At 38.3% G+C, this 27202-nt stretch overlaps 1 protein-coding gene across 1 annotated transcript; it reads right to left on the reverse strand.

Annotated features, from left to right (window-relative positions):
• Positions 1–791: 791 nt before the first annotated feature.
• KIF11 (kinesin family member 11) lies at positions 792–26895 on the reverse strand. Its single transcript, XM_058188874.1, has 22 exons — positions 26521–26895; positions 22894–23026; positions 17728–17825; positions 17574–17652; positions 17211–17396; positions 16997–17121; positions 16676–16763; positions 15846–16088; positions 15018–15113; positions 14748–14836; positions 13008–13095; positions 10156–10344; positions 9325–9532; positions 8981–9153; positions 8158–8280; positions 6962–7120; positions 5645–5784; positions 4695–4974; positions 3050–3272; positions 2748–2902; positions 2456–2566; positions 792–1101 (listed from the first exon to the last, which is right to left on the reverse strand). The coding sequence occupies exons 1-22, from the start codon at positions 26586–26588 to the stop codon at positions 976–978; spliced, it is 3180 nt and encodes a 1059-aa protein (XP_058044857.1). The 5' UTR covers positions 26589–26895; the 3' UTR covers positions 792–975.
• Between the last annotated feature and the right edge of the window lie 307 nt (positions 26896–27202).

Here is a 27202-nt window from a genome sequence, read left to right on the forward strand (position 1 = left end):
AATTTTGGTGCGATCCCACGGAGCCCCGTGGAGATGCATCATGTTGCTGCGATGTCAGCCCCGCCCTCCCCCGCTTCTGGATTCTTTTCAAAGGTAGGTGACTGGGGCATGAGCAACTGAACAAAGCTCTCTGATCCAGGAATGGGTTCAACCAACATACAACATGAAGCTGTGGAAAAGCCCCCTAACTTCATGGTGGACAAACAGAAAAGGCTGCTCCGCCTCTAGTTACGTGACACTATCCTAGAAGCAGGCACCATTTTGAAGTTGCCATAATTCACTGCAGCTGTTCCCAAAAGACACCCATTTCCGAGATCCAGATGGCGAGGAGACGGAGGTGGGTAGGAAAACCGGCCCAAGGCCTGCAGGGACTCTGAGGGATGGGAAGCAGAGCATAGAGTGCTCAGGGGATAGGGGAAGTCTTGGGAGGCCCTGGGCAGGCCACATGAGATTCAAGGAGGTGCTGCAGTATGGGCTTGAGCCAGGCCTGACAGATCCTTCCCCCACTCCTGAGGCACTCTGTGCACCACTTAACAACTTATCGGGAAGAGCAGGCATACGGATTGTTAAGTGAGGCCATCAAGTAGTCACCTCACTTAACGACCGTCATGACTTGCAACCATAATGGACAGGCTCCATTACTGTCATAAATTATAAAGTGGTTTTTTCCTCCCCCACTTACTGCAAGTAAGCCACGTATATAAGACACATTTAAGAGATCTCTGCTCCTAGCCCAACTCTGGGTGTTACCTGATTTTACAAAAGAAAAATAAAGCCAAGACTACTAAATGTTAGTTTTTCTTTATTACATTTCAAAATCTGCAAAACACAAAAAGTAAGCAAATTACGTTTTATAAAAGGCATCCCGTGTTGATGTCTCTACCTATGCAATCTGGGACACTGACCACAAAGCCATGTGCATAACTCAACCTAAGAAAACTGGCAAGGATGGAAAGAAATAGAAGATATTGTACATTAGTTGAGGACTCGTAATGGATATTTTGACTTTGGGTAAGATGGAGTGGTTGAATCCTCCTCCTTGGCCTTTTCCAGGAAGAATGCTGCTTTGTTCTCTTTATCCTTTTTGACACTTCTTTTATGCTGTAAAGTTAAAGAGCTTGCATTATTATTTATTACTATTACTTAAGTGCTGGGAAAGCTTTATATCAGCTCCATTTTATAGTTGTGTCATCATTTTTGCAAATACATAGCCTCAGACAATTTACTGGCAAACAGAAATACTCTTCAGCAATAGAAAATGTCAAAACAACTTATCACCAAAAGTTTTTCAGTAAGCAAAACTTTTGGGGAAAAGGAGTTGTCCAGGGTAATTAGAAAGATCCTCTCGTTTTGGGAAAATCTTGTTTTATTTACATTTCAGGGCAAAACATCTTTGAAGGGTCAATTACTAAAGCACATGATGGCTACTTTAAAGAAAATCTGATCTCTGGGCGTGAGAAGTGATGGAGCTTTTTAACCCTTTGCTGGAAAACATTTAAGATGATGACCAAATTCCTTTGAAGACAACTAAAATGGAGGTGGACTTAAAAAATGACAACTTACAAGAAAGAGATGGAAATACCGGATTTACAAGTAGAATTGAATAATCAGTCACCAATCAAAAAAGACATGCAAATAATGTAACCAAAGAACAATGTGAACTATCCTTTTAAACTGAAATATAAGACATTTACTGGAGTTAGCTCATGGAAAGTACAAATGGTCTTAGATCAAGATGATAAGAACTTCAAGAGAAGGGCAAAGAGACTAGAAGAAACACAGAATTTTATTTAAAGATGGCTGAGAGGAAGTAGGAAAAAATTATAAAATTGGATTATATGACTATGGTAAAATAATGAGTTGCTATCTTTGGTGATGTTTGATGATCATCTGGATTGGATTATTTCTCTTTTGGAAATGTTCAGTGGTGTAATGGATGAATTTGTAATATTTAGATTACCATTTTTTAAATATCTAAATAAGAGGTTTTCATTCCAAATGATGTTTGTTTAAGAGCTTTCAATTTTAATTACTATTTTTGTAACATTTAATTATTAAGAGAGGAATGAGGAGGATTTAGACTAAATGGAAAGGAGGATTATATAGTAATATACTGATAGGTACTTTTATTAATTTTTTTAGATCTTTATTAATCAATAAGACCTAAAGATTTAGCTATAGAAAATGGAGTGAGGCATGGAATGAAGATTTGGTTGTTATTTAAGAGACAGCAATAAATTATTAACGTTGAATAGTATCTTGCTGCAGAGTTTGAGGGAAGTTTTCTTTTCTTACCATTTTTGGTGGTATTTCCTTTCTATACTTTATCTTTTTTTTAAAAAAAATCATTCTTATATTAGGTTCCTTGTTAGTTGTATCTATATAGTTCTTAATAAAATTACTGAAAAAATATACATGTCTCAATCAACATGTCCCGATCAAAAAGACAAATTACCTGGAAGAAGGGCACACCATTAGTCTGAATACACAAGCTAGTCTCCAAGTAGGATTTTTCACTGCAAAGGCTCTCATTAGTTTCTCTTATTTCTTCTTCGTCTAAAGAATCCTTGGGACAGACAACAGTTAGCCAGTTGTGGCAGTGTAGATAAACCATTTCTACAAGTTAACTACACAATAGAGCAGGAGCAATCCTCTGTACAGTTAATTCACTCTACAGCAACATAATAGTTTAAGTACCACCCCGTGGGAGAAGCAAGCTATGTCTCCATCCTTTACTCTCTAGTTACCTCATCCATGACGTCGGTCTTCACGGCTTCAGCAGCCTTTAGAGTAGATGTCAGCGCCATCTGCTTTTGCCTTAATTTTTCAAGCAGGAGATCGCGTGGTTCTGTTTTCACCACCGTCACTGGGTAACAGTAGTCCTTCCGCTGGGGAGTATTTCCTTTAGGAAAAGATCCATTTAAGAGATAATTAAGGCACTCCACCACACCACCCTAGAACCACAAAGCCACCCTTTTCTTATTGGATTTCAAAACTGATTTGAGGTAGCTCTTCCTCTTTTTTTGGCTAATTTCCCCCCTCCAAATACCTGTGGGGAAATCCATTTTCAGATCCTCAGTAAGGAAGCCATTAATCTGAGTTAAACCATCCTCTGCTTCTTTAACGAGCAGGTCTTTCTGTTTGGTAAGCACCTCTCGGTCATTCTGCAAGCAGTCAAGAAGCCTCTGGAGGGTGACATCTTCAGCCTCTCTTTGTCTCCTTATGTGGTCTGTCACTTTGGCTTCTGATGTGTTACACTTGTCATGGAGATCCTGGAAGCAAAACATCTTAAGGTATTATGTTAAGAAATCAGATCTTTAATATTAAAAACTACAGGTTTGACTGAATGAAACTTATTGTACTCGATATATGACAAGAATTTTTGGTTGCTTCCAACTATATGGACCACCATTATTTGTAGAAGAGACTTTTGGGTGTGGGAAAACATGGATTGGGTCCTTCTTCCAGGCTTCCCTGATTAAAGCCATCAATAGCCATACCTGGGAGAAGATATTGTATCATATGGTCTAATCCAGGGTCACTAACCTTTCGGATCCCAGGGACCACTAAATTCATAATTTTAAATCCTGCGGACCACTAATATGATCTGCCTAATGAATGGCTGGGTGGTCGTGGCAAGATGGTCATGTGACTGGGTGGGTGTGGCCAACTCAATGTCACTCACATCGAGGGGCACCTTGCCAGCCTCTACTTGCCACTCCTTGCCTGCCCACCCAGGCTCCTTAGGGTCCCAACAGGAAGCAGTTGCTGGAGCTAAGCAGCCACCATTAGAAAAAGTTGGCAAATCAGCTGACTCAGTTCAAATTGGATCTGACCAAGGAGGCTCAGCAGAAGCACCTCACTGTGGACTACAAGCATAGGCTTTCCAAGCAGAGGGAAGATCTGCGGGAATGCAAGGCCAGGTACAGGTGCCTGAAGGCTCAGCGGGCTGAGATGATCAGCCAGTTCCAGGCCATGATACAATCCCACTGGAACTAGGCCCTCCAGCCTTCGCCCAAAGCCCCACACCAGGAGGCTGAAGCAGACCCCAAGTCGGAATTTCTGCCCCCCCCTCCAACCCGCACAAAAAGACCCCGAAGGGAGAGACTCTCTGCAGCAACACAAATGTTCGTTGCACGTATCCGGCCCGGGGGGCGTATTTATGACAGTTTACACCAGGGGTGTCAAACTGGATTTCTTCGAAGGCCAGATCAGCATTGTAGTTCTCTGGAAGCGACATCTTCTGCAGCACCCTGCTGGTCAAAACAGGATCCCCCCGTGTCCCATTTTGGCTGCCAGAGATACCAAAGGCCACTCCTTTGCTATTTCCAGGCCGGCCCCATGGACCAGATTTAAGCACCCCGCAGGCCAGTTTGACACCCCTGGTTTTTACACTGTCCCTGGGTTCATGCGATCACCATTTGTAACCTTCCCAGCTGGCGAGGAAGCCAGATTTTTTTAATGACTGCATGATTCATTTAACAAATACAGTGATTTACTTAACAACCGTGACAAAAAAAAAGTTCGTCAAATGAGGCGCAACTCACTTAACAACTGCCTCGCTTAGCAATGGAAATTTTGGGTTCAATTATGGCCATAAGTCAAGGACCATCTGGATATACCTGTCATAAAATTCCATGTCTAAAAAGTCTTTGATGATTTAGGTGTCACCAGGTTAGAAGATTTAGAATTACCTTATACATGTTTTGTAGGTGTTCGTTCTGGCTGTTGAGAAAAGCTCTCTGTTGATCAACTACACAGCCTATCTCTGCAGTTGCCGTTTCAGCCCAGCTAGTTGCTTCTTTGCAAGTGTTTCTCAAACTACTGCTCAGATTTTTAGAATGGTTGTCTGATTCCAGAAGTATCTTAACATTATCATGGCTGGACTGTCTGATCTCTTGGGAAAGGTCATCGAGAACGGGAATCATCTTATTCTGCTGGGAAGTGGTAGCGCTGACAAGTCCAATAGTCTGCCTAAAGAAAAGGATTTAGCCACAGATTATTCAAGCGCTAATCTTTGTGCTTTATCACATAAACTAAGACTGAAGCAGCAACCAAATCAGTGTTATATCTAAACTGCTAATTTTATTATAGCATCCAGTCATTCTGGACGAGTCTGCTATGGCATTATTTTGCAGTAAAAGTGGGAAAACATTCGGTGTGCCATTTTCCCCCAATAAAAATGCTAAAAGCAAATGCGTGCAAGCCTTACTTTAATTTGAACACCCTGAAAAAGTGCTGCCCATCCCTCAAAGATGTCCACCCCTGCCTTTGATTGTCAGAGGTGTTATTGAGATGGAGATCAAAGCCATGCATAATGCATAAAGGCAGTAGCAGTTCCTGAAACTGACATAGTCAATAAAGGGGATTAGCAAAAAAATAAATAAATTTTATTATTTATTTCAATTGATTTTGAGTGAAATAAAATTCAAATTCTGATTTCCCAATGTCTGCCTTGATGATATAGTTATGCAGGTTTAGCCTGAAACAGGGCTGCCCCACAGGTGCTTGAGTCTATGATAAGGAATGTGAGGGTTTTAGCCCAAGAAATATTGGAATGACTCTGACTCCCAAGAATTGCAGAATATTAGAATAATCCTTCAAACATATTTCAGAAAAAAAGTAAGTTTAAAAGCTTCCTTACACAATTATATTCTCTTGTACATCATTAATATTCTTCTTTAGGCTTCCACTTTTCTCTAGGATCTGGCTGAAGTTCTGCTGAGCTTGGTGATCGAGCATGCTTAGCTGATTTTGCAGCAAAGCAATAAGTTGGGCTGTACTCTAGTATGAATCAAGGAAAATTGAAAAAAAAATTACAAAATACTAGTATACAAAAGTATACTAGTAAAATAATTTTAAAGCATGCAGGAAACTCACATTTATTCGAATGTACTTCAGATGCATTTTTCAGTTAATAGTTAATGCAGAACAATAATTCTTATACAGTTTTATATTTTATATTAGAGACAGTTCAGGAAAAAAAAAATCCACCTTTCAGGAGATACATAGGATGAAAGATTCTGCTAGATATCGGCAAAAGTCAATTTCCTTTATCCAATCTACTTCCTGGAAGAAGCAGGTTCACAACCCTAAAATGGAATTTATAGATGACCACAACCCTACCTCCGAGTTACTATGAAAGATGAAACAAACATAGAAATATAGTATTGCTTATCCTGATTAGCCCTTTCTCAATAAGCAGATTTCCCCTTTCTTAGGTACAGCCAAATTCCTCTCCACTCCTACATGATGTGCACAAGAAATGACACATTCATATTTCTCCTTGATTTACTTGAACACATTTGACTTGATATGTGTTATATGACTTTAAGAAGTACGAACAATGTTAACATCCACGTTACTAGGAGACATTTGTGCACATGAAGCTAACGTATAGCCCCATGTTTTCCTCTCATCCTTCTTTGTTTGGTTGCAAGTGTTGTTCTTACAATAAAAGAAGTAGAAGTAGAAAATATAAATGGAAAATCAAAACGAACAACCAAACATTTATAAAATGGAGCTGGCCAGAACTATGTATACTGTATACTATGGGACTCATTGCTAGAAGCCTGCAGGCAAGCCAATTTCTGTGTCAGCGATGGAAACAGAAATATAAAGTTTCAAAGAGTCACTAAGACAAGGGTAGAGAACCCTTCAATTAGTTTCAAGCGCAACTCTCACAATCTTGTGTAATGTCAACTGGGCATAACAGCAGCAGAAGTCCAGAAAACTAGTTACCTGTCTCTTAAGATGGTCACACTGGACCATACGTTAACATGCAATCATGATGCATGAACAATGGCCAGCAGAGCCAGCAGAACCTAAGTGTTCTTTTAACAGCGTAGCAATCCATATTTCTCTAAGATCATTACCCCAGCACCCACTTCTATTCTAGTGCACTACAGACCTCCTATGAACACTGGCTTGATCATTCTTGGGCTACAAATGGAAGAAATACCGTTTTCTGTGCCATCTTGGTCAGTTCCACTTGTTCTTGCAGGCTCTCATAACTATTCTGAAGCTGAGAAAACATTTGGGAACTGTCTTTGTGTAGTTTATTCAAAGCAAGAGAATGCTCATGGAAGAAGGTAGCCAGTTCTTCTTTGTAGCCTGTAATCTTTCAGTCAAAAAAAGAGGTCACATCAGTTTTCAAGGGCACATTGATATTGATTTACTTTTTCTAAACAATACTAGTCTGATGTGTATATATGTATTGGATTTTTTTTAAAAAAGAAACATGGCAAATTCTATTCAATTAGGTGGGACCACAGGTATCACTGCATGATAACATGTCAAGACATGTGTGGTAAAATCATAGACTCCAGATATAAGTCACAGGGTTTGTGTTGTGATGTCACGATAATACATTTACGACTTGTCCTCCTGCCAAACACATATGAGCAGATCTGAGATATTTCAGTCTTCTTCAATCTGGAATTATCCAGATAACCTAGAAATATCAGGGCAGGTGTTTTAGTTCACTCCAGCTGGAGACTTTGCGATTGACAAAAGCTGTCCTCGAGATGGGGTACAGAAGAGGATCCAACATCCACAGGCTCAAGAGTTAAACAGGGCAGGGAATTGGTAGACAGCTCATTTCAAAAGCACTGCCTGTTTATAAAGTGTTCATGCAGGAGAAAACGTTTTGCCAGCAGGAGAAAATAGGGAATGTTCCTTGGCTTTTCCTGTCAGTAAATGGAAAGAGTTCTATTTATACCATCATCAATGGTGATTTCTCCAAAGACAAACATATGATTGAGGGATCTCCATCTTAATCACCTCTAAGCTCCACAGCTCTAGACAACTGTGACTGCTCAGTGCCTTTCCCAAGGGGGCAAGGCATGAAACTGCTGAAACTGGACTACAAATGAAGTGGTTTACATTGCTAGAGGGAGGAAGGGCCCCAATGAAGGCTCTGGCAACTTGGTGGTTGTTCTCATGGATTGGATTAGGTTGAAAGGCTAAAGCAGTGTGTTTGTTCAACCTTGGGAACTTTAAGATGTGTGGACTTCAATTCCCAGAATTCCCCAGTCGGCATGCTGGGTGTTGAAGTCCTTGGGATCTTAAAGTTCCCAAGGTTCCTAATCCTTATGCTAGCATTCAACAATTCTAGTACTTCAAGGTATGTTTATTACCACAAGGTATGTTTATTACCATTTCTGCCAAGGATGAATTTTTCTTGAAGTGTTCCTGCAGCTGACAGTTTATACTCTGCACAATTTGTACTACAGGAGTCAGACTACTTAACGCCTGGTTCAGTCCACATGCATGTGCCTCCTAGAAGAACAGACAAGATAGGGAACTAATTGATTCCAACAAAGAAAACGTTTGAAACCCAATCAGAAAACAGAATTGCAGAAAGGCTAAAGACATTATAATTGCTCTGAATTAGCTATTATTTCACACGTCGGGAATCAATAAGATCAATTTAGTGCCAAGCTTCCTCCAATGCAAGAGGTTTTTCCAAGAGCTGACGTGGCACCTAATAGATCTCCAGTGAAATTTTATTGAAGACAATAAGGAGAAATACTCACAAATATGACAAATACACAATTTTCGGTTCCTTCTGTAGAATTGCATTCCAACAGCATTCTTATTTGCATTCTACTGTAATATAGGAACTTGCCCCAAGTGTCTAATCATCAAATTAAGGGGCATGCATCCATGCCTACCGTCCCTGTCCTAATATTCCTTTTTACTCTTTTCATGTATCCAAATTATGTTTATATTTTTACCTGTTATCTTATATATGATTGACAAAATAAATAAATAAATAAATAACCTAGCTTTTATGCTTATGACACTGGATGAAGAAAGGCTGTGCCAAAATCGGTCTTATTGTAGTCATAATGTCTACCTTGTCTTCATTTGAAAACCACATGGAACCTCCAACTCTAATTGAATCCTTTTGTTTCTGGCCTATACTTTAACGGCAAATAACCCAAATGTTATTCTACTTTATGTCACTTGTACTTACGATCATTTTCTGCAGGTCATTTTTATTTTTGGAGGTCAGCGTGTCCTGATTCAGCATTTTTTCAGCAACTTGGGACACTTGAGTAGAAACCATTTCCTTTACCGAAGTGAATGCTGCATCTAAAGCTGCTGCGGTAACTCCAAATGCTGAAGTACTGGTGGATAGAAGATCATCTAACAAGAAAAAGACAAGTTATAATAATTTAGCCCAGTCCCCTTCTTAGTAGAAGGCAACAGTGATTTGATAATAGTTTTAATTTCTCAAACAAGTCTGAATCAAGGTTTTGGCATGTCATAGGTGTGTGTTGACTTTATCGCCATGTGAAGTTGAATAGAAACACTTACTAACTGAGGAGGTGTAAGAATTTAGCATCTCTTGCTGATTTTGATAGTTCTTTCTCACAGAGCTCTGGATTTTGTCAAAGAGTATATTCATGTGATCCATGAAGGTATTTTGAGCTTCCGCATTGTGCTGCTCAACTGCTTTCTTCCGATCTAATTTTGCATGCAAACCAGACACATCACTGGTAGTTTCTTTAACTGTAGTAAGTAGCTAAGGCAAAAAAGAAAAGAAAAGAAAACAAAAGATTGATGCTCCTAAAATATCACTCACTCTCTCTCTCTCTCTCTCTCTCTCTCTCTCTCTCTCTCTCTCTCTCTCATACACACACACACACACACACGTTTTCCATTACATTTTAGAGCGTAAACTAAGGGGGTTACAGAAATATTCTTTCCAAGTTTTGCCTCTTTTGGCTTCAATGTCTTTTTAGGTGATGAGTCCCCAATCTTTGAAGCGCCTTGGACCCGTAGCAGTGGTGGTGTGTGTGGTTTTGTATGCCCGCCACTTATGCAAATGGAACTTCGGGCCTGGCTCCCAACAGGCCGTGGCCCAGTACCGTGCTGTGGACTGGGGTTGGGGACCCCTGTTTTAAACTATTAATTGAAAAAGCTTCCATAAAATGCCCATATCATCCCCTCATAGAATGTACTCTTTTCCCATTGACAAAGGCATTCTGACTTTATCAAGAAGGACACTAAAAGTCCAATATTCTTTCAGAACTGTAAGAACTACTGAAACTCTTAAATGGTCTATCTCTATTTAAAATACAATTATTTTAATCTAGCAATCAATTTATTTTTAAAAAACAATATTAGTATATCATATGGTCTGACCTTGGTAGCAGTGCCATGAAGTTTTTCTTCTGAGCTCTCTAAAGTTGAGGCCACATATTCTTCTTCAACAAGAAGAACCTTGGTGATATCCAAGTTTTTCTGGGTAACTTCCAATTCCATTTCGCAGGCTTGTAGGATTTCCTGGCACTTTTCCAGTTCATTTTTGTGTACAGTAAATAACTCTGTAACCTGCATCAAGACAAAATATACCTGTAAAGATACAGGCCACCTGCAGTCCAAATACAGCCTGTAAGGGCTTTTGTGTGTTTGCTAGCTCTTCCTTCCTGCTGATTGTGCAGCAAAAATTGACAAAAGATGACACGGCTTGTTCATTTATATATGCAGTATTTATTTATTTATTTATTTATTTATTAAACTTTTATACCGCCCTTCTCCCGAAGGACTCAGGGCGGTGTACAGCCTTCATTTAAAACAATTAATATACATATTAAAATAACAATTAAAAAGCTTATTCAATAAAAGGCTGAAATTAAAACCGTCCAATTGACCATATAAAATACCCAGTAAAATTACAATTAAAAATTCAAAATTTAAAATTTAGAATTTAAAAATCAGGCCAGTCCCGCTTGGATAAATAAATAAGTTTTCAGTTCCCGGCGAAAGGTCCGATGGTCAGGCAATTGGCGTAAACCGGGGGGAAGTTCGTTCCAGAGGGTAGGTGCTCCCACAGAGAAGGACCTTCCCCTGGGGGCCGCCAGCCGACACTGCTTGGCGGACGGCACCCTGAGAAGACCCTCTCTGTGAGAGCGTACGGGTCGGTGGGAGGCATGTGGAAACAGCAGGCGGTCCCGTAAGTACCCGGGCCCTAAGCCATGGAGCGCTTTGAAGATGGTAACCAAAACCTTGAAGCGCACCCGGAAGACCACAGGTAGCCAGTGCAGACTGCGCAGGAGTGGTGTTACCCGGGAGCAACGTGGTGCTCCCTCAATCACCCGCGCAGCTGCATTCTGGACTAACTGAAGTCTCCGAGTACACTTCAGGGGTAGCCCCATGTAGAGAGCATTGCAATAATCCAGTCGAGAAGTGACGAGAGCATGAGTGACCGTGCATAAGGCATCCCGGTCGAGAAAGGGGCGCAACTGGCGGCCCAGGCGAACCTGGTAAAAAGCTCTCCTGGAGACGGCCGTCAAGTGATCTTCAAACCACAGCCGTCCATCCAGGAGAACGCCCAAGTTGCGCACCCTTTCCATTGGGGCCAGTGACTCGCCCCCAACAGTCAGCCGCGGTTGCAACTGACTGTACCGGGATGCACACATACGTATGTGTGTGTATGTACCATATTTTTCGGAGTATAAGACGCTCCGGACTATAAGATGCACCTAGCTTTTTTGGTGACAAGAAAAAGAAATCTGCCTCGCCTCCCAGCAATTTTGCCTCATTGCAGCAAACAGCCTGCTTTACTTTCATTTTTGTTTTCAGCATAGCTTGATTAACAAAAAAAAGAAAAGAAAAGAAAAAAAAGAAAAGAAATCTGCTCCCAGCAATTTACCTCCTTGCAGCAAGCAGCAATAGGCAATGGCAATCCCTGCAGCCTGAAACAGCTGAGAATCTGGACAATCAACTTAGGCTGTGCTGAAATTGAAATGGGCTGTTTCTTCTTGCTGCTTGCTTCAAGGAGGTAAATTGCTGGAAGGCAGAGGCCAAAGGGTGGTGGCCAGTGGGTGGGTGGGGCTACATTTGGTGTATATGCACCCAAACTTCACCCTCTTTTAGGGGGGGGAAAAGGTGTGTCTTATAGTCCGAAAAATATGGTAAATAAAATAATGCTTTTTAAACTACAGGTAGTCCTGAAGTTACAGCCACAATTGGCCCAAAAATTATGTTGTGAAGCGAAACATTTGTTAAGTGTGTTTTGCCCATTTTACACTTTTCTTGTCACAGTTATTCAGTGAATCATTGCATTTGTTCAGTTAGCAACACGGTTGCTTGTCAGAAGATCGCAAAAGTGGATCACATGACCCAGGGACATTGCAACCATCCTAAATGCGAACCAGTTGCCTGAATTTTGATCATGTGGACCGTGGGGATGCTGCAACGATCAAAAGTGTGAAAAATTGTAAGCAGTCCACTTTTTCCACTGCAACTTTGAACGGTCACTAAATGAACTGTTGTAAATTGAGGACTGCCTGTAGTAGTTTTTCTAACTGCTGGCATGTTTTTTTTTAAAGTACTACAGCTGCTTGAAGCAATGTTCCAGCTTAATTACCACCCCTCTATTTCATATTTCTGTTAATTGTATTGTTTCTACTTGATAGTGACTTTCAAATTGGTAGACCTACCAAAAAAAAAAAAAGCGAAGTGACATTAGATTGAAATTAATAATATAATTCAAATAATCTTGAAAATTAATATACAGTTCAGACCAGAGTTAATATTAGGCTTTAGTGCAGGGGTGTCCAAACTTGGTCCCTTTAAGACTTGTGGACTTCAACTCCCAGAGTCCCTCAGCCAGCAAAGCTGGCTGAGGAACTCTGGGAGTTGAAGTCCACAAGTCTTAAAGGGACCAAGTTTGGACACCCCTGCTTTAGTGGATAAAGTAGCTGGAAAAATCACTCTGCGTTTTACTTTTATATCTAACAGGGGCACGACTGTATGCTCAGCACTGGAAAGACCCTGTGATAGCTACTATAGCGGAACATTTAGTAAGATGACAGAACTGGCAACAAAGGTTAAACCTTTAGCGCCTGTGAAAGGAAAGCCACTGAAGAAAGTCATCGACAACTGGAAAGCTTTTCACATTATTATTTTTGTGAAAAGGTGAGCATGCTAGAGCTCCCTAACCATCTGAGAATCATCCCAAAAGATGGGAGAAATATACTGGGTTCACTTACTTTTTTCAATTCTTCCTCCATGGCTGTGATTTTCTCAGTATAGTCTGCAATTTGCTCTTCTTGAATTGTCATTTTCCCATGAAGAGCACTAAAAAAAAGTCAGTTAATGTTACCAATGGTGTAGTCTTATTAATTCTGGGCCAAACAATGAAATAACTTTAAGAGCAAATAGGAGAAAATAGCTGTTCATTTCTGATCACTAGATTGTTCTCTTGTTTTTCAAGCATCATGTTTTAAGTTCTTCATATTGCTAACTATTGATAGCCATTTCTGCCTGAACCATGCATTTATCTTATTGCTATTCATTTAACACATTAGGTACTGCTTATTAAAAATCTAAAAGCAGTTCACAATAAACAGAATTGACCATTTAAGTCAATGATATTATACAAGTGTAAATGATCCTATAACTTACCTCCTAACAATTGAGCTAGGAGCTGTACTCTGTTTTTAGCTATACCAGGCCTTCCACAAAGGGGAGTTTTCTCTTCAGTATAATTGATAAATCTTGGGAGTATATTAGTTGTATCTGAAGATGCTTTGAGCCAAGAGACTTATCAAACAGTCAGCTTATTCCTCCATTTCTATCCTTTGTTTCAGTTATGCTCAAAATTCTATAGTTATTCCTGTTGCCACATTCCCTCATCCAGATATTTTTTCCTTTTCCAAATATCAGATTTTATTTAATCATCTCACCACTTCCCTTCTGACTCCAAGTGATCATGCCTAAAACCTTATTTTGTTGCTCCTCACCTCAGTTCATTAAAGAGGGAATAAGTGGGACCAGCCAGTATATATTATGGTTTTTATCTGGACATTCAAAAGGTTTAAAACCCAATTAGCTTGCTATCGAATTATGCTCTGGGGAATTCCATTACATTTTAACCTTTGATGTTCCTTTCTTTTCTAAATAATATTCAGTATTCTATAGTCACCAAGTATCTTAACTCACAATGACTGGGGATTTCCCTAACTTTCCAAAAAATAATTTAAAAAAATACTGTATTTTTTCAAGGGTCCTTGAGTGGCGCAGACTGCTAAACAGTCTGTTATTAACAACAGCTGCCTGCAATTATTGCAGGTTCAAGTCCCACCAGGCCCAAGGTTGACTCAGCCTTCCATCCTTTATAAGGTAGGTAAAATGAGGACCCAGATTGTTGGGGGCAATAAGTTGACTTTGTATATAATATACAAATAGGATGAAGACTATTGCTTGACATAGTGTAAGCCGCCCTGAGTCTTCGGAGAAGGGCGGGGTATAAATGTAAATAAATAAAATAAATAAAATAAAAATAATATTTCAATATACCTCAGGGTTTTCCTCCAAAATGTTAAAACCTCATTTCTCAATAGCCAACTCACTACTTAAATTTATGTTACTGAAGGAATTATTTTTAGAAATCTGCTCATAATGGAATGTTGCTCTACTCTTCTAAAAGTGGCCCTGATTAACATCATCCAAGCTTTTTCAATAAGAAATGCTAGCTAGGATTGCTTTGGAACAATAATGATGTATGAGGCAAAGGAGATTCCTCTCAAATATGACATTTGAGCTACATCCTGTCGCTCTACCAGATTCTACAAATTACATTCTACCCACATTCTGTCAGGAAACACAACAATGCGTGAACTTGCCTGACTGGAGAAGAGATAGTGCTTTTCTTTTCTTTTTTAATAAAATTGATCATAAGGTCATGTTCACCCTAAGCTGCCAGTCTTTGTGAAGAACCAAGTACTCACTCATAATTTTCCAGAGAAATATAGACACCATTTTTCTCTCGTGCTGCAGTAAGATCTCGTTTTAAGCGTTCAATCTCTTCGGTATATTCCTGTGAAAAATATCAGCACAATGGTGGAATGTATCTTCTGAAGCATCTGGAATCCATAACATAAACTTATATTTTTGGCCTGGCCAGTTAAAAAAAAGTCCAATCAACTATCATGCATTCACACTGCAAGGCAGCAGGGAAAATTTAGAAAGCATTTATACTTAATGAAGGCATACTGAACCTTAATGAGGGCCCGCTTTGTGAGTTTCTGATTCACTTCAGGCTTATTCATGATATTCTTTGCCCTGTGGGCATATTCTAGAGTACTCAGAGTTTCCTGTGGTACAAAAGACAAAATAAATTTAAAATATGTGAAAATAAATTTAATTTTAAATACTTTTAAAAGTAAAAAAATGCTTAGCAAGTCATCTTTTTGTAGCCACTTGTATAAAAGAAAAATGAATTGTTGAAAAATACAAGGAGGTTCACTTCAGAAATATCTTGCTGGGCTTCTCTATAGAGAAATGGCATTTACTGTGATTTACAAAGCATTCTACCAACTCTTCTTCTGCCTTGGAAAAACTCTGTTCTGAAAGATGGCATTTAACTCAGGATTGCTATATTCTCATCATTTATTTGTATTGCTTCACTGTTTTATTATTTTTTTATTTACATTTTTTGATAAATTTACATTTTTCTGTTGTAAGATGCTCAGAACTGCCCGATGGTGTGATATGTAGCAAATTTAATAATAATATTATATACCAGAATAGATCAGGACCCCATTAATAGAACTTTTATTATCTTTTTTATTATTATGTCCCAACAAGACCGTTTTAACCCTTGCAAGCAAAATGTCTTCCAGTGGTACAGCCATTCCTGCTGTAATTGAATCTATACATCTCAGTGCTGATTTTTCTCTTCTTTCTCCTTCTACTTGTTCAAATTATTCTCTAGAGATCTGTCTTCTCATAATGCTTATTAAATCTTATAAATTTCTAAATGTAATTTCATCTAGAAGTCCGACGGATGTCACTCATAACACATTACCTGAAAGAAAACACCTTACCTCAAGATTGATTGACGCAGGAGAAACAGTTGCAATTATACATGTTTTTGTGCGTCCTCCGAGAGAGTCCTGTAGGATTCTGGTAAGTTTTGATTCTCTGTATGGAATATGTGGAGTTCTTTCAACAAGGGCAGTAATAACTCTACCCAGCGTCAACAGAGACTGATTGATATTTCCAGCTTCACGAGCTCTTTTATCAACTGCTCCAGAACGACCTATGTTCTCACTCCCTGCCAGATCAACCTATAAATAAAAAACAACTTGTCTGAGTCACAATCAGTATGTATAATCACAAGGAGAGGTCTACAAATTATATTCAGCCTTGGTAACCAACAATTATTGCTAACCACTAACCAGCTGAAAAATCAACACAACTACATCTGAGGATATTTGGATTTACAATTCCCAACAAATATATGGGCCCATAGTTTAGGATGCTACGATAGGCAATTAATAGTTGGAGAATTACAAATGCAACAAGCCATCAATTACACCATGAAGTAAGGGGAAAAGGTACCTGCATTAGCAGGCAGAAATCTGAGATGATAGAGAATATGGGATTAAAATGTCAAATCTCCAAAAATGGAATTCAAATGGAAAGATCTGTTCTCTATCGTCCTAAAGGGCAGGACACCTACTAGCATTTTTAAAATCACAAAAAAATCATTTCTTGGTGTTGTAACAGTCTGTTTACTGTTGCAATGGAACTTCCCTTCAGACAGTGGCCAAACTAACGTGCCATCTCTGTTTTATTGAGCATAATAAATTCTGCCATCTCTGTTTTATTGAGCATAATCTGATGTGGTGCGATGCCACGTGTCAAAACTCACCAAGTTTAGCTTTCCAATTTTCACAAGCTCTTCTCCATCTGTTGTTTCTTTCATGTGCAATGTGATGGAAAACACTGAATGGGATCGACTACAAATTGAGAAAACAGAGTCTTAGAAGGTCACAGTAATGAACCACACTATTTGCAGCTGAAATAGTTCCAAAGGTTCTCTATTATTCTTACTGAATTTGTATCCTGCAATATTTGAATGACATTAAGCAAATGATTGCCTAACAATGGCAAAACAAGTGTGATTTTCTGCTTCACTTCTGCTTAGGTAAAACCTGCTGTGGAGGCTTTCTAAAATATTTTGTTTCCTTACCTGGAATACTGGTTCATGTAAGTAGCAGCTGTGGTTCTTTTTGCTGCTCCTCTTTCTAGGATTTGATAGACTTCATCCTTGTTGTGTACAGTGATTTCTTCTAAACCCTTAATTATTACACCTCTCTGTCAAAAGCAAAATGCTGACGTTACACATTCTAATTCAGAAGCTCACAACCCTGAAGGAAGAGACAGATAATGCTTTTTTTTTTTACCTTGTTACGTGGGTCATCGAACAGTTGCAACCTTTCCCCAACATCTGGAGTTGGACTCAAAAGATCAAACAGCTCCTCATTATAGATTTCCAACAAAGAAACTTTCACAGAAAATTCTGTACCATTCTCTGCAAGTTTTTCAAAAATTTGATGCAGGGTACGTGGAATTACACCTGCAAGTGGATCCTATAGAAAAATAATATCACATGTATTAACTGACTCGATTTAGAATCCAGGAATTCAGCCTCAGAATGTTAGCAAATAAGTATGAGCAGATACTCAAACAAATCACGGATTTGAGGTAGCTGTTAGGACGTAAGAATGTGTCGGCATTATACTTGGAAGGGACTAAAATATTTTTACCTCTTCCCATGTATATTCTTCATTAGGTGATCGCTCCCCTTCCATAGTGAAGGTCTTTCCTGTACCGGTTTGACCATAACTGTAGAAAGGAATTTGAAAAATTAGCTTCAATAATATATTTTAGAGTACAACAAAAAATAAACACAATACTCACGCAAAGACAGTGCAGTTATAGCCCATAAGTACTTCATCCAAAATTGGATATACAACACTCCGGTACACATCGATCTGTTTGGCCTGGGCTCCAAAAACCTGTTTTATTGAATAAAAGAAACTCTTCTTACCTTGAGTCCAGACATAAAAATGGACTGAAGTCATACTATCTCCTACCTAAATTGGAATAATGTAGCAAACCAGATTAAAATTATATTTCGGAATTATTTGCAAAACTAATATAATTCAGAAGTTTCCTTAGAGAGAAGTTCAGACACAATAGTTACATTGTCCAGACACAAAAGTTATATTTTAACATGCGCTATGTTTACTCATTCCACTAAGCTTTAAGGTGGCGTGTCTGGGTTGGGTTTAGTATAATGCGTTAACTGATCCATATTTTACAAACTGTACTTTATAACAAGAGTGCGCAACCTAGGAAGGTGTGGCCAATGTTGCAACGAAACCGACACGAACCCTGGGAGCTCTGGGATAAATGCCGAAATCCCCTCGAAATGGGGGCCTGTTTTGGACCATAGCCGACTTGTAGGGTCCGCGAAGAATGAGGGAGCTGCTGGAGCAGTCAGGGAAGTTGCAAATTCCCCGTAGCTCCAGCCCTTTTCCCTCGATCCAGCGAGGAGGACTGCAGCCATCAACAGGGCGGCCACAAGAACGGGCAGGAGGAGTAAGCACAACTATTGAATAAGATATTGAAGCCGGGTGAGTTATCATCAGCTCACGGAGAGGCATTAAAGGCAAGTTTGCCAATAAGCATTTTAAGAAAACCTGTGAACAGCGGCTAATTGAAACAGGAAATGAAAGTGGAAGGAAATAATTAAGGATACCCAAACTTGGAAAAAGAGGGTTTGGAACCTATCTTAAGAATTCTAATTGAGCTGGGGAAAATAAACACTTTAACTACAATTGATGTTGGAGAATTTTAAGTTTTAATTGACTACTTTAATAATTACAATTAAGAAGGGGGGAAAGGGCGAAAGAAGAGAGAGAGAGAAAAAATGGAACTGATTAGGACTTTAAAAATGTATTTTAATCGACTTTATTTTAACCCCTCCCCTCCCTACAGTTTTGGCTATAAAGGATTATAATGTAATTAATTGTGGGATTAAAAGAAGGCTACAAATTGAAATAATTTGAAACAAAGAAACTTTGGCTCCAAAATTTTTGCTAATTGTGGGTTGTAACTATAGTATAAAGACTGACACTTAAAGGCAGAAGAAGAAATGCAGAAGCAACAAATTGAAACAAATTGAAATAAAAGATTTGACTCTAAAATGGATACTTTGTTAATTGTGGAATGTAAAGACTGATATCTAAATGCACAAGAAGAAAAGCAGTTGGGAAATGTTCTTGTGATTTCAGAACATCTTCAAAGGAAGATTTCTACATCCAGATGTTGACCTTTAAGATTGATAATACTTAAGAACAACACAGAAAATAATATTATGTAACTACTAAAGACTGACACCTAAAGGCAGAAGAAGACATACAAGGGGAATGTTTCTCGTGATTTCAGGACATTCCAGAGAAATATTTTTGTATCTAGATGGTTGACCTTTAGTAAAACAATGATTAATAAGTTAAAGAAAATATAGTTTTTGAGCACACTTAATGAAATTGAAGTACTTGGAGATAAAGCTTTAATAGAATATTTGAATATGAATATTGCATGAGAAATGGGATAATGTTTGTTCCTTTCGTAATGCTTTTTAGATGGTTTTTATTTGGAATGGGACTGTGAAGTAAGTGATGGGAGACTTTTCAATTAAGGTGAGATTTAAGATAGAAGAGATTCTTATTTGGTTTTTACGTTTGTTCCTTTTTATTTTTTTATTTTTTTGAGATAGAAGTTCCAACAGAACTATTGGAATATGAGTAGAATGTTTATTACCTTTTATTTTGCTCTTTTGATTTATTTTATCATTTTACAGTTTTTTATTTGGAATATTATATGTATTGTTCTTTTTGTATTTTATTTTGGCTGTGCACCGCCCTGAGTCCTTCGGGAGAAGGGCGGTATACAAATTAAATTATTATTATTATTATTATTATTATTATTATTATTATTATTATTATTATTATTATTATTATTATTATTATTATTATTATTATTATTGGTTTTTGAAACAAATAAGTGATGGGAGACCTTTTAATTAAAGTGAGATTTAAGATAGGAGAGATTTTGACCTTGCCATTTTACTTCATGGTTATTGGTCTTTGATAAATATTTGAGATAATTGATACTATTTTAAAATATTTTATTTGGAATGGGTTTTTGGAATTAATAAGTGATGGGAGACCTTTTAATTAGGGTGAGATTTAAGATAGGACAGATTTTTACTTGTATTATTTTGTCTTTTACTTGGAATGGGATTTTGCAAAAAATAAGTGATGGGTGACTTTTTAATTAAGGTGTGATGTAAGATAAAGAGAGATTTTGACCTTGTTTTTATTTTACTTTTTGGTTATTGGTCTCTGATAAATATTCAAGATAATTGAGTTGTACTTTTTTTTTTCCTTAAGAAGGCTGGGACAAGAAAGGGGGGAAAATGTGGGAACTAGATTTGATTAAATACTTTTCAGGATAAAGGGACTGAATAAAACTTTGGAAAGAAACGGGCTATTATAAAATTTGAAGAGGGGAAAACATTGGATAAATGATACAATGAGGTGGTGAAATTTGAAATGTGTTTAATTATGTACCCGACTGATACCTTGTTCAATAAAGATTTGTATGTGGTTTGTTCTTTTTATAAAAATAAAAAAAACTTGTTAAAAAAAAAAGAGCGCGCAACCTTACACACTAACCTTTAGTTTAAGGCTTCTTTTTGTATGATCCAAGCTGCTATGATTTGTTCAACAAACCATTGTTTAAAAACAATGATGCATGACTCCTGCCATGTGTTTCAGCCTTGGTCATGTGCAATCCTTCCTCCCTGCTGAATGAGACTGAAAACTCTTGCTTTTATTTTAAAGAGCTATGGTGATGCAGTGGTTAGAAGGCAGTATTGCAGGTTAATTTTGCCCACTGCCAGAAGTTGGATCCTGACCTGCTCAAGATTGACCCAGCCTTCCAAAGTCAGTAAAAGAGGACCCAGATTGTTGGGGGTAATATGCTGACTCTATAAACTGCTTAGAGAGGGCTGTAAAAGCACTATGAAGCGGTATATAAATTTAAGTGTTATTGCTATTGCTAAAGATAAGATTTAAGGTTAACAACCCCCCTCCCCAAAAACCTGGTATTTAAATCTATAGCCAAAAAGACTACCAGTACTTGTAATTTATAACAATCAAGACAATATTTGCCTGTAATCATCTTATTTAACATAGAGACAGGCACAGGGAAACAAATTCAGGCAATTAATTGGAGGCAATCAGTTCAAAATGAGGAAGCAACAAAAGGAGCTAGTCCTTCAGCAGAACTGATAAAGTGAACTTTCTGTCCCGTTTTAAACATAAATCTGTACTAATTATAAACAGCATTTATTGCTTCCGAAATACTTATAGCAACCATGCTAAGCAGCAGCAACTAATTTCTATGCGATTTGTTTTTTAGGAACTTTTAGATACTCTACTTAATGATGGAAATTCGTACCCCTTCAGTAATTAAACATCCATTTTGGGGGGGTTTTCTGAATAGATGTGCAAAGTTAACTTTTTATTATGTTATGCTGTAGAGCAGGGGTCTCCAACCATGGCAACTTTAAGACTTGTGGACTTCAAAGCTGGCTGAGGAACTCTGGTAGTTGAAGTCCACAAGTCTTTAAAGTTGTCAAGGTTGGAGACCCCTGCTGTAGAGCCTCTAAACAGGGAAACTCTTTAAGTTCAGAATTATTAAGAAAACAGAATAGTCCATTTAAATAAATGGGCCACTAATGTCAGAAACTAAATACATTTCACAATTTAAAAAAGTTGGCCTCCTCTAAGAATCCTCCCTTTATTGATCTCCAATTCCAATAATATTGTCTTTCAATACATCTTTCCGATACTACCAAGATGTTCCTCCTCCTCTCTCCAACTAACTCTACATTTGCATTGAAATCAGGGGTGAAATGCATTTACCTTCACTACCGGATTGCAAATGTGACTGTGTGCACACTACGCACGCCTCCTCCACACAAGTGCAGAGGCGTCTGCGCATGTGCAGAAGATCAAAAACAGGACGTGATGACAGGTGGGTGGAGTCTCCTGCCACCGGCCCTACTGGATCGCGCGAGCCAGACAGATCCGGCTGGATTTCACCACTGATTGAAATCCAAAATTCTGTTTTGGAAATTGCTATATTGAGCTTTATGTGAAACTATATCAACATGTACAACTTTTTTCTTTCTGTTTCTCTAATAAATATCTTTCTTTATAATACATATTTGATATTTATTCTAAAAGAGACCTTCCCTGTTATATCTTCTGTATACATAAGATGCACAGTTACTTTTCAATTTGTAGGCTATCTAATAAGCAATATAGGGTCAGAACTGAGATGAAGGGAAATCTCAGTTGAAGTGCATCCTTTCACATGCTACCAATTGAGACACATCAAGGAGGAGTCTGGCTTGTTTTTAATCCTTTAAAAAGAAAAGGAAATTCTAATTAGAAAGCTCCAGTTACTCAAAGTGGTAACAGGTTCGAGCCCGGCCCAAGGTTGACTCAGCCTTCCACCCTTTATAAGGTAGGTAAAATGAGGACCCAGATTGTTGGGGGGGCAATAAATTGACTTTGTAAAAAATATACAAATAGAATGAGACTATTGCCTTATACATTGTAAGCCGCCCTGAGTCTTCGGAGAAGGGCGGGGTATAAATGTAAACAAAAACAAAAAAAAACAGTAAGAGCTTGAGACTATAAACATAACATTGAACCCTAGCTTGATTATATATATTCAATACCAAACTAGCATGTGTTCCTGCTCCTAATAATTCCTCGGGCTTTCAGCAAGTCTTTTTGACTGCTCACTGCTTGCTCCTTGTTAGTGAAGATGTCAGGGCTTGAACATGGAAACGAAGTCTTTATTCATCAACCCTCAGTATCTATAGTTCATTTTTGCTTTAGCTTTTTATGCCACTAGAAATTGTAAACATGATGCTACTAAACTGTCAAACTGGGGGGAAAGGGCCCTAAACATTCCTACTAAGCAATAAGTAAGACTTACCATATCAAATGTATAGGTCTTCCTTGATGTTTTATCAGCCATTCCTCCAGTGCGAACAGTAATTTCTTTTCTTCCATGGTCACATTCCACAACAGAGTAGGAATTAGCTTTCCGCTCAGATACGTTGAAGGGCCTTTAAAAACAGTTTCCCATATGTTATTTGAAGTAAGTGTTTAAGCCTAATTTCAAATCAGCACAAGACTTATAAACCGGTTTCCTTTGTTTTTGAGTTAAGTTTAGTTGAAATGCATGCAGTACCATAAGATTCCAAAACCTGGAATCTAGCATTCCTGCTTGAAGATGGAACTGAACAGGATCCTAGTATAATTCCATAACCACTATACCACACTGGGTTTCATTTGGATCCTCATGGATCTGAGAATAGGTTTTATACATAATCCATCTGAAACTTCATCAAATCACAAAAATCTTCAGTTTGAACTACAGGCAGTCTTCAACTTACAACAGTTCATTTAGTGACCGTTCAAAGTTACAACAGCAGTGAAAAAAGTGACTTATGGCCATTTGTCACACTTATAACCATTGTGGCATCCCCATGATCACAAGATTTACATTCGGATGTTTGACAACTGACTCACATATATGATGGTTGCAGAGTCCTGGGATCATGTGATCACTTTTTGCAACTTTCTGACAAGCAAAGTCAATAGAGAAACCAGATTCACTTAACAACTGTCTTACTAATTTAACAACTACAGGAATTCACTTAACAAACCTGGCAAGAGAAGTCATATAACGTGGCAAAACTCACTTAATAAATGTCTCACTTAACATAAATTCTGGACTCAACTGTGGTCATAAGTCGAGGACTACCTGTATTCAACCAATGATCACTGTATGAAATTTCACATCTAAGGCACAGATTGACAGAACAGCTCTTATTTTTTAGATGGGATCCACATGAAGCCATCAAATCACATAGTATCAACACAAAACTGAATCATTACAAATAGAAGAAATAAATATATATTGGCCCCAAAATTCAGAATGAACAGATCTAGTGATGTTACATGGGATTTATCTGGAACCACCATGAAACAGCATATAACCTTCTGTATGCTGAAGCATTACAGTTATATTTTTTGTTACATTTGATGCTATAAAGGTACAATAATGTGGATGCAAGGGGTCGATGCCATTACATATTCTTTAAAGATAAAACCCACCCAAAACTATTATCAAACAACAGTATTGAAAGACACTTAGGATTTCTATGATGCAAAGTAAAGGAGCTGAAATACAGATTTTTACATTTTGAAAATCCTTACGTATGAGCCATTTGAAATTAGGATCAATTTATAGATGGCAACTATCTTCACTGCCTGAGCCAGAAAATTAACATATCTGGTTATTTTGGATGTTATCATAACATTAATAACCTTCAAAAGATAGATGGCACATGCACCAATTAATTTCAAAGAAAAAGCATGGCTGTAATTACTTTAATTCTGTCCACAGAACATACTACAACCACTTTGATTTTGTACTTCATGATACAATCATGGCATAAAAATAATTCCTGGGCATGGTTCATCAAAAAATACTAAGTTAACCAAAATCTGTTCATTTAAAATATATGTACCATTTACATTTTTTTAAAATTATATGGTAAAATGCTTGATCTGGAAAGTTTTATATCAATATCAACAAAAATTCCATCACAACGAAGATCTTACGCTTCATATTGCACAACTCCACATAAATTCTCTTCAGATTCAAACTTTAGCCTCATGCCAGTGCCCCCCAAATACAGCAAATTAATTAGGCTTTTGTTTTAGCCCAAAGATATGGATATAATTTGAGATTCTTAAAACAGATCTTTACCCATATTAGATTAGATTTTTATATTTTGTATTGTTATTCTGCTCAGTAAATTACTAGAGAATATCTACTCACTGGCAGCCATCTAAATGTGATAATTGTTTGCCCATCCCGTAATGTAGTCAATGATACAATCATTATAAAACTTTCCAGCTCAAGCATTTACCATATCATTAAAAAAAATTTTTTTTTAATTTACTGTGCTTTTTTTAATTAGATCTTCAACAACTATTACCTTAGCTTTTTACATCTTTATAGAGTGTGAGGGTAAAAAGGAGTCTATCATTGGTCCCAATTCAAATACATCCAAATAAAGGAGACATGTACCAGGTACATGAAATAACCTCAGTCCATACATAGGATAATTATGTCCGGTCAATCATCTTTTGTCAAGCTAAAGATGCTCTCCCCAGACTGATTCCACTGCCTTCATAACTCTAATAAAAAAAACTAAAATAAAGAAAAACCCACCTTTGGGAAGCTTAAGAGCACACTTAATGGTGAATTAAGTGCTATTGTTTCCAATGGAAGGTACTCTACATGGAGCCATAGTTCAAGATGCATGATAATAGTTCCTCTTTACTCCCCTTTTAGTGAAGTTTAGGAATATACCATAAACAATGAATACATCCTATTATTGTTTCCAATGGAAGGTATTTCTGAAGGCTAATGAACATTGTAGGTAGAACTATTGTTCAAGAACACCTCGTAACTAGGATCTTATTATCATATGTGGTGGACATGCCTAGAAGCTAAAAATTATGGGTTTAAAATTAAGACATGGTTAGAAGAAATGATACAACAACATATCAACTTAAAACCGGAGCTGTTCCTATTGGGTATCCTCCCAGAGAAAATTAGTAAAGAAAATGTTTACTTGATTATACAGATAATAACAGCAGCAAGGATTGTTTTTGCACAATATTGGAAAGCAGAGAAAATACCTCTGGAAGGGGAAGTTATCAAAAAAATATTAGACTGTGCAGAAATGAATAGATTAACTTTGATGATTAAAGAAAGGATTCAGAATATTTTAAGATATGGGATCAAGTTTACCATTGGCTAGAAAAAAGATATAGATAAGCAAACTAATAGTTATGTAAGAAAATGGTATGTTTAGAATATTGTACTTGTGAAAAATGTAACATTATATGAAAATGAAGATAGAAGAAACAACAAAGAAGATGAAGTCAAGAAGAAAACACAGACATGTCACATGGAAGAAACAACTGATGTATTATATGTTTATTTGTGTATAAAATAAAAAACTTTATTCCAAAAAAAAAGAACACCTGGTAACTAATGGGACTTTACTTCCTACTCAAGCTTGCCTGCAGAAATCGTGGGCGCTCCATCACTGGATGTTTTTAAGAAGAGTCTAGACAGCCACTTGTCTAAAATCGTATAGATTCTCCTGCTTGAGCAAGGGGCTGGACTAGAAGACCTCCAAGGCTCCTTCCAGCTCTATTCTATTCTAAGACTTGCAGCCCTCAGTCAACAAGCAGCATTTCGATTGTTAAGGCTGGGGAGGAACTAGATCCAAGACTGGCTCATCTTGACAGCCCAGCCCGCCCGCCCACTCCTGGGACGCAACTCCTCCATCCCGACTCGAGTCTTTCCGATGAGCAAGAGGATGCGTGATCTTGGATCTAAACGTGATCCAGTCCGAATCCAGATCAAGTAAAGGATTAGCCTGGAGGTTGGTTAATCCCGATCAAAACCGAGGGAGGTTTTGGAGGAAGGAAGACCAAAGCGAAGGGGTGATGCTGCCTCGTCAGGACTTACCTGCACCTCACCACCACCTGGATGTTCTTGCCTTTGTCCTCTTTCTTGGCGCCGACGGAAGAATTCATCGTCGGTTCGTCTCGGGATAAGTTCAGAAGGCGAGAGCCGGGGACAAGGACAGAAGCAAGCTGGGGAGGGAACCGGCGCTTCACCCACAGCGCGCGGGGCAGGTCTGAAGCATCCGTACTCCCGAAGGGATCCCTTCGAGAGAGGCGAGAGAGAGAGGGAGAGGAGCGCAGCCGCCCTTCAGCGGAAACCGCTTCAGCTATTCTTCCCCCCCCACTCCCGCCTCAGCCAACTTCGCGAGAGAAGCGCGCCAAGAGCGAAGGCGACCACTTTGAACGGCTCGCGCGGCGTGCCAGCCAATCGGCGGGAAGCTACGAGATTCGCAGAGGACCATGGGACTTTTTTTTTTTTTAAATATGCGTGGACGCCTGCGGGTGTTTATGACCTCATCACTAGGCGACATAAAGGAGTGTGCAGATAGGCATATATAAAAATAGGGTGTACAGGTATCCGAAGCGTCTTACAATGAGCTTCGAATGCTTTTTTTTTTTTCCTTCCTCGCCCGCGGAATAAAAAGCAGGAAAGGGCTGGCCAATGACCGTCGGGGGGGGAAAGCAGATAGGAATCTTTCTAACCCAGGTCTTATAGACCAGGGGTCTCCAACCTTGGCAACTTT

The sequence above is a fragment of the Ahaetulla prasina genome, chromosome 6 (assembly GCF_028640845.1).
Source record: "Ahaetulla prasina isolate Xishuangbanna chromosome 6, ASM2864084v1, whole genome shotgun sequence".
NCBI lineage: Eukaryota > Metazoa > Chordata > Lepidosauria > Squamata > Colubridae > Ahaetulla > Ahaetulla prasina.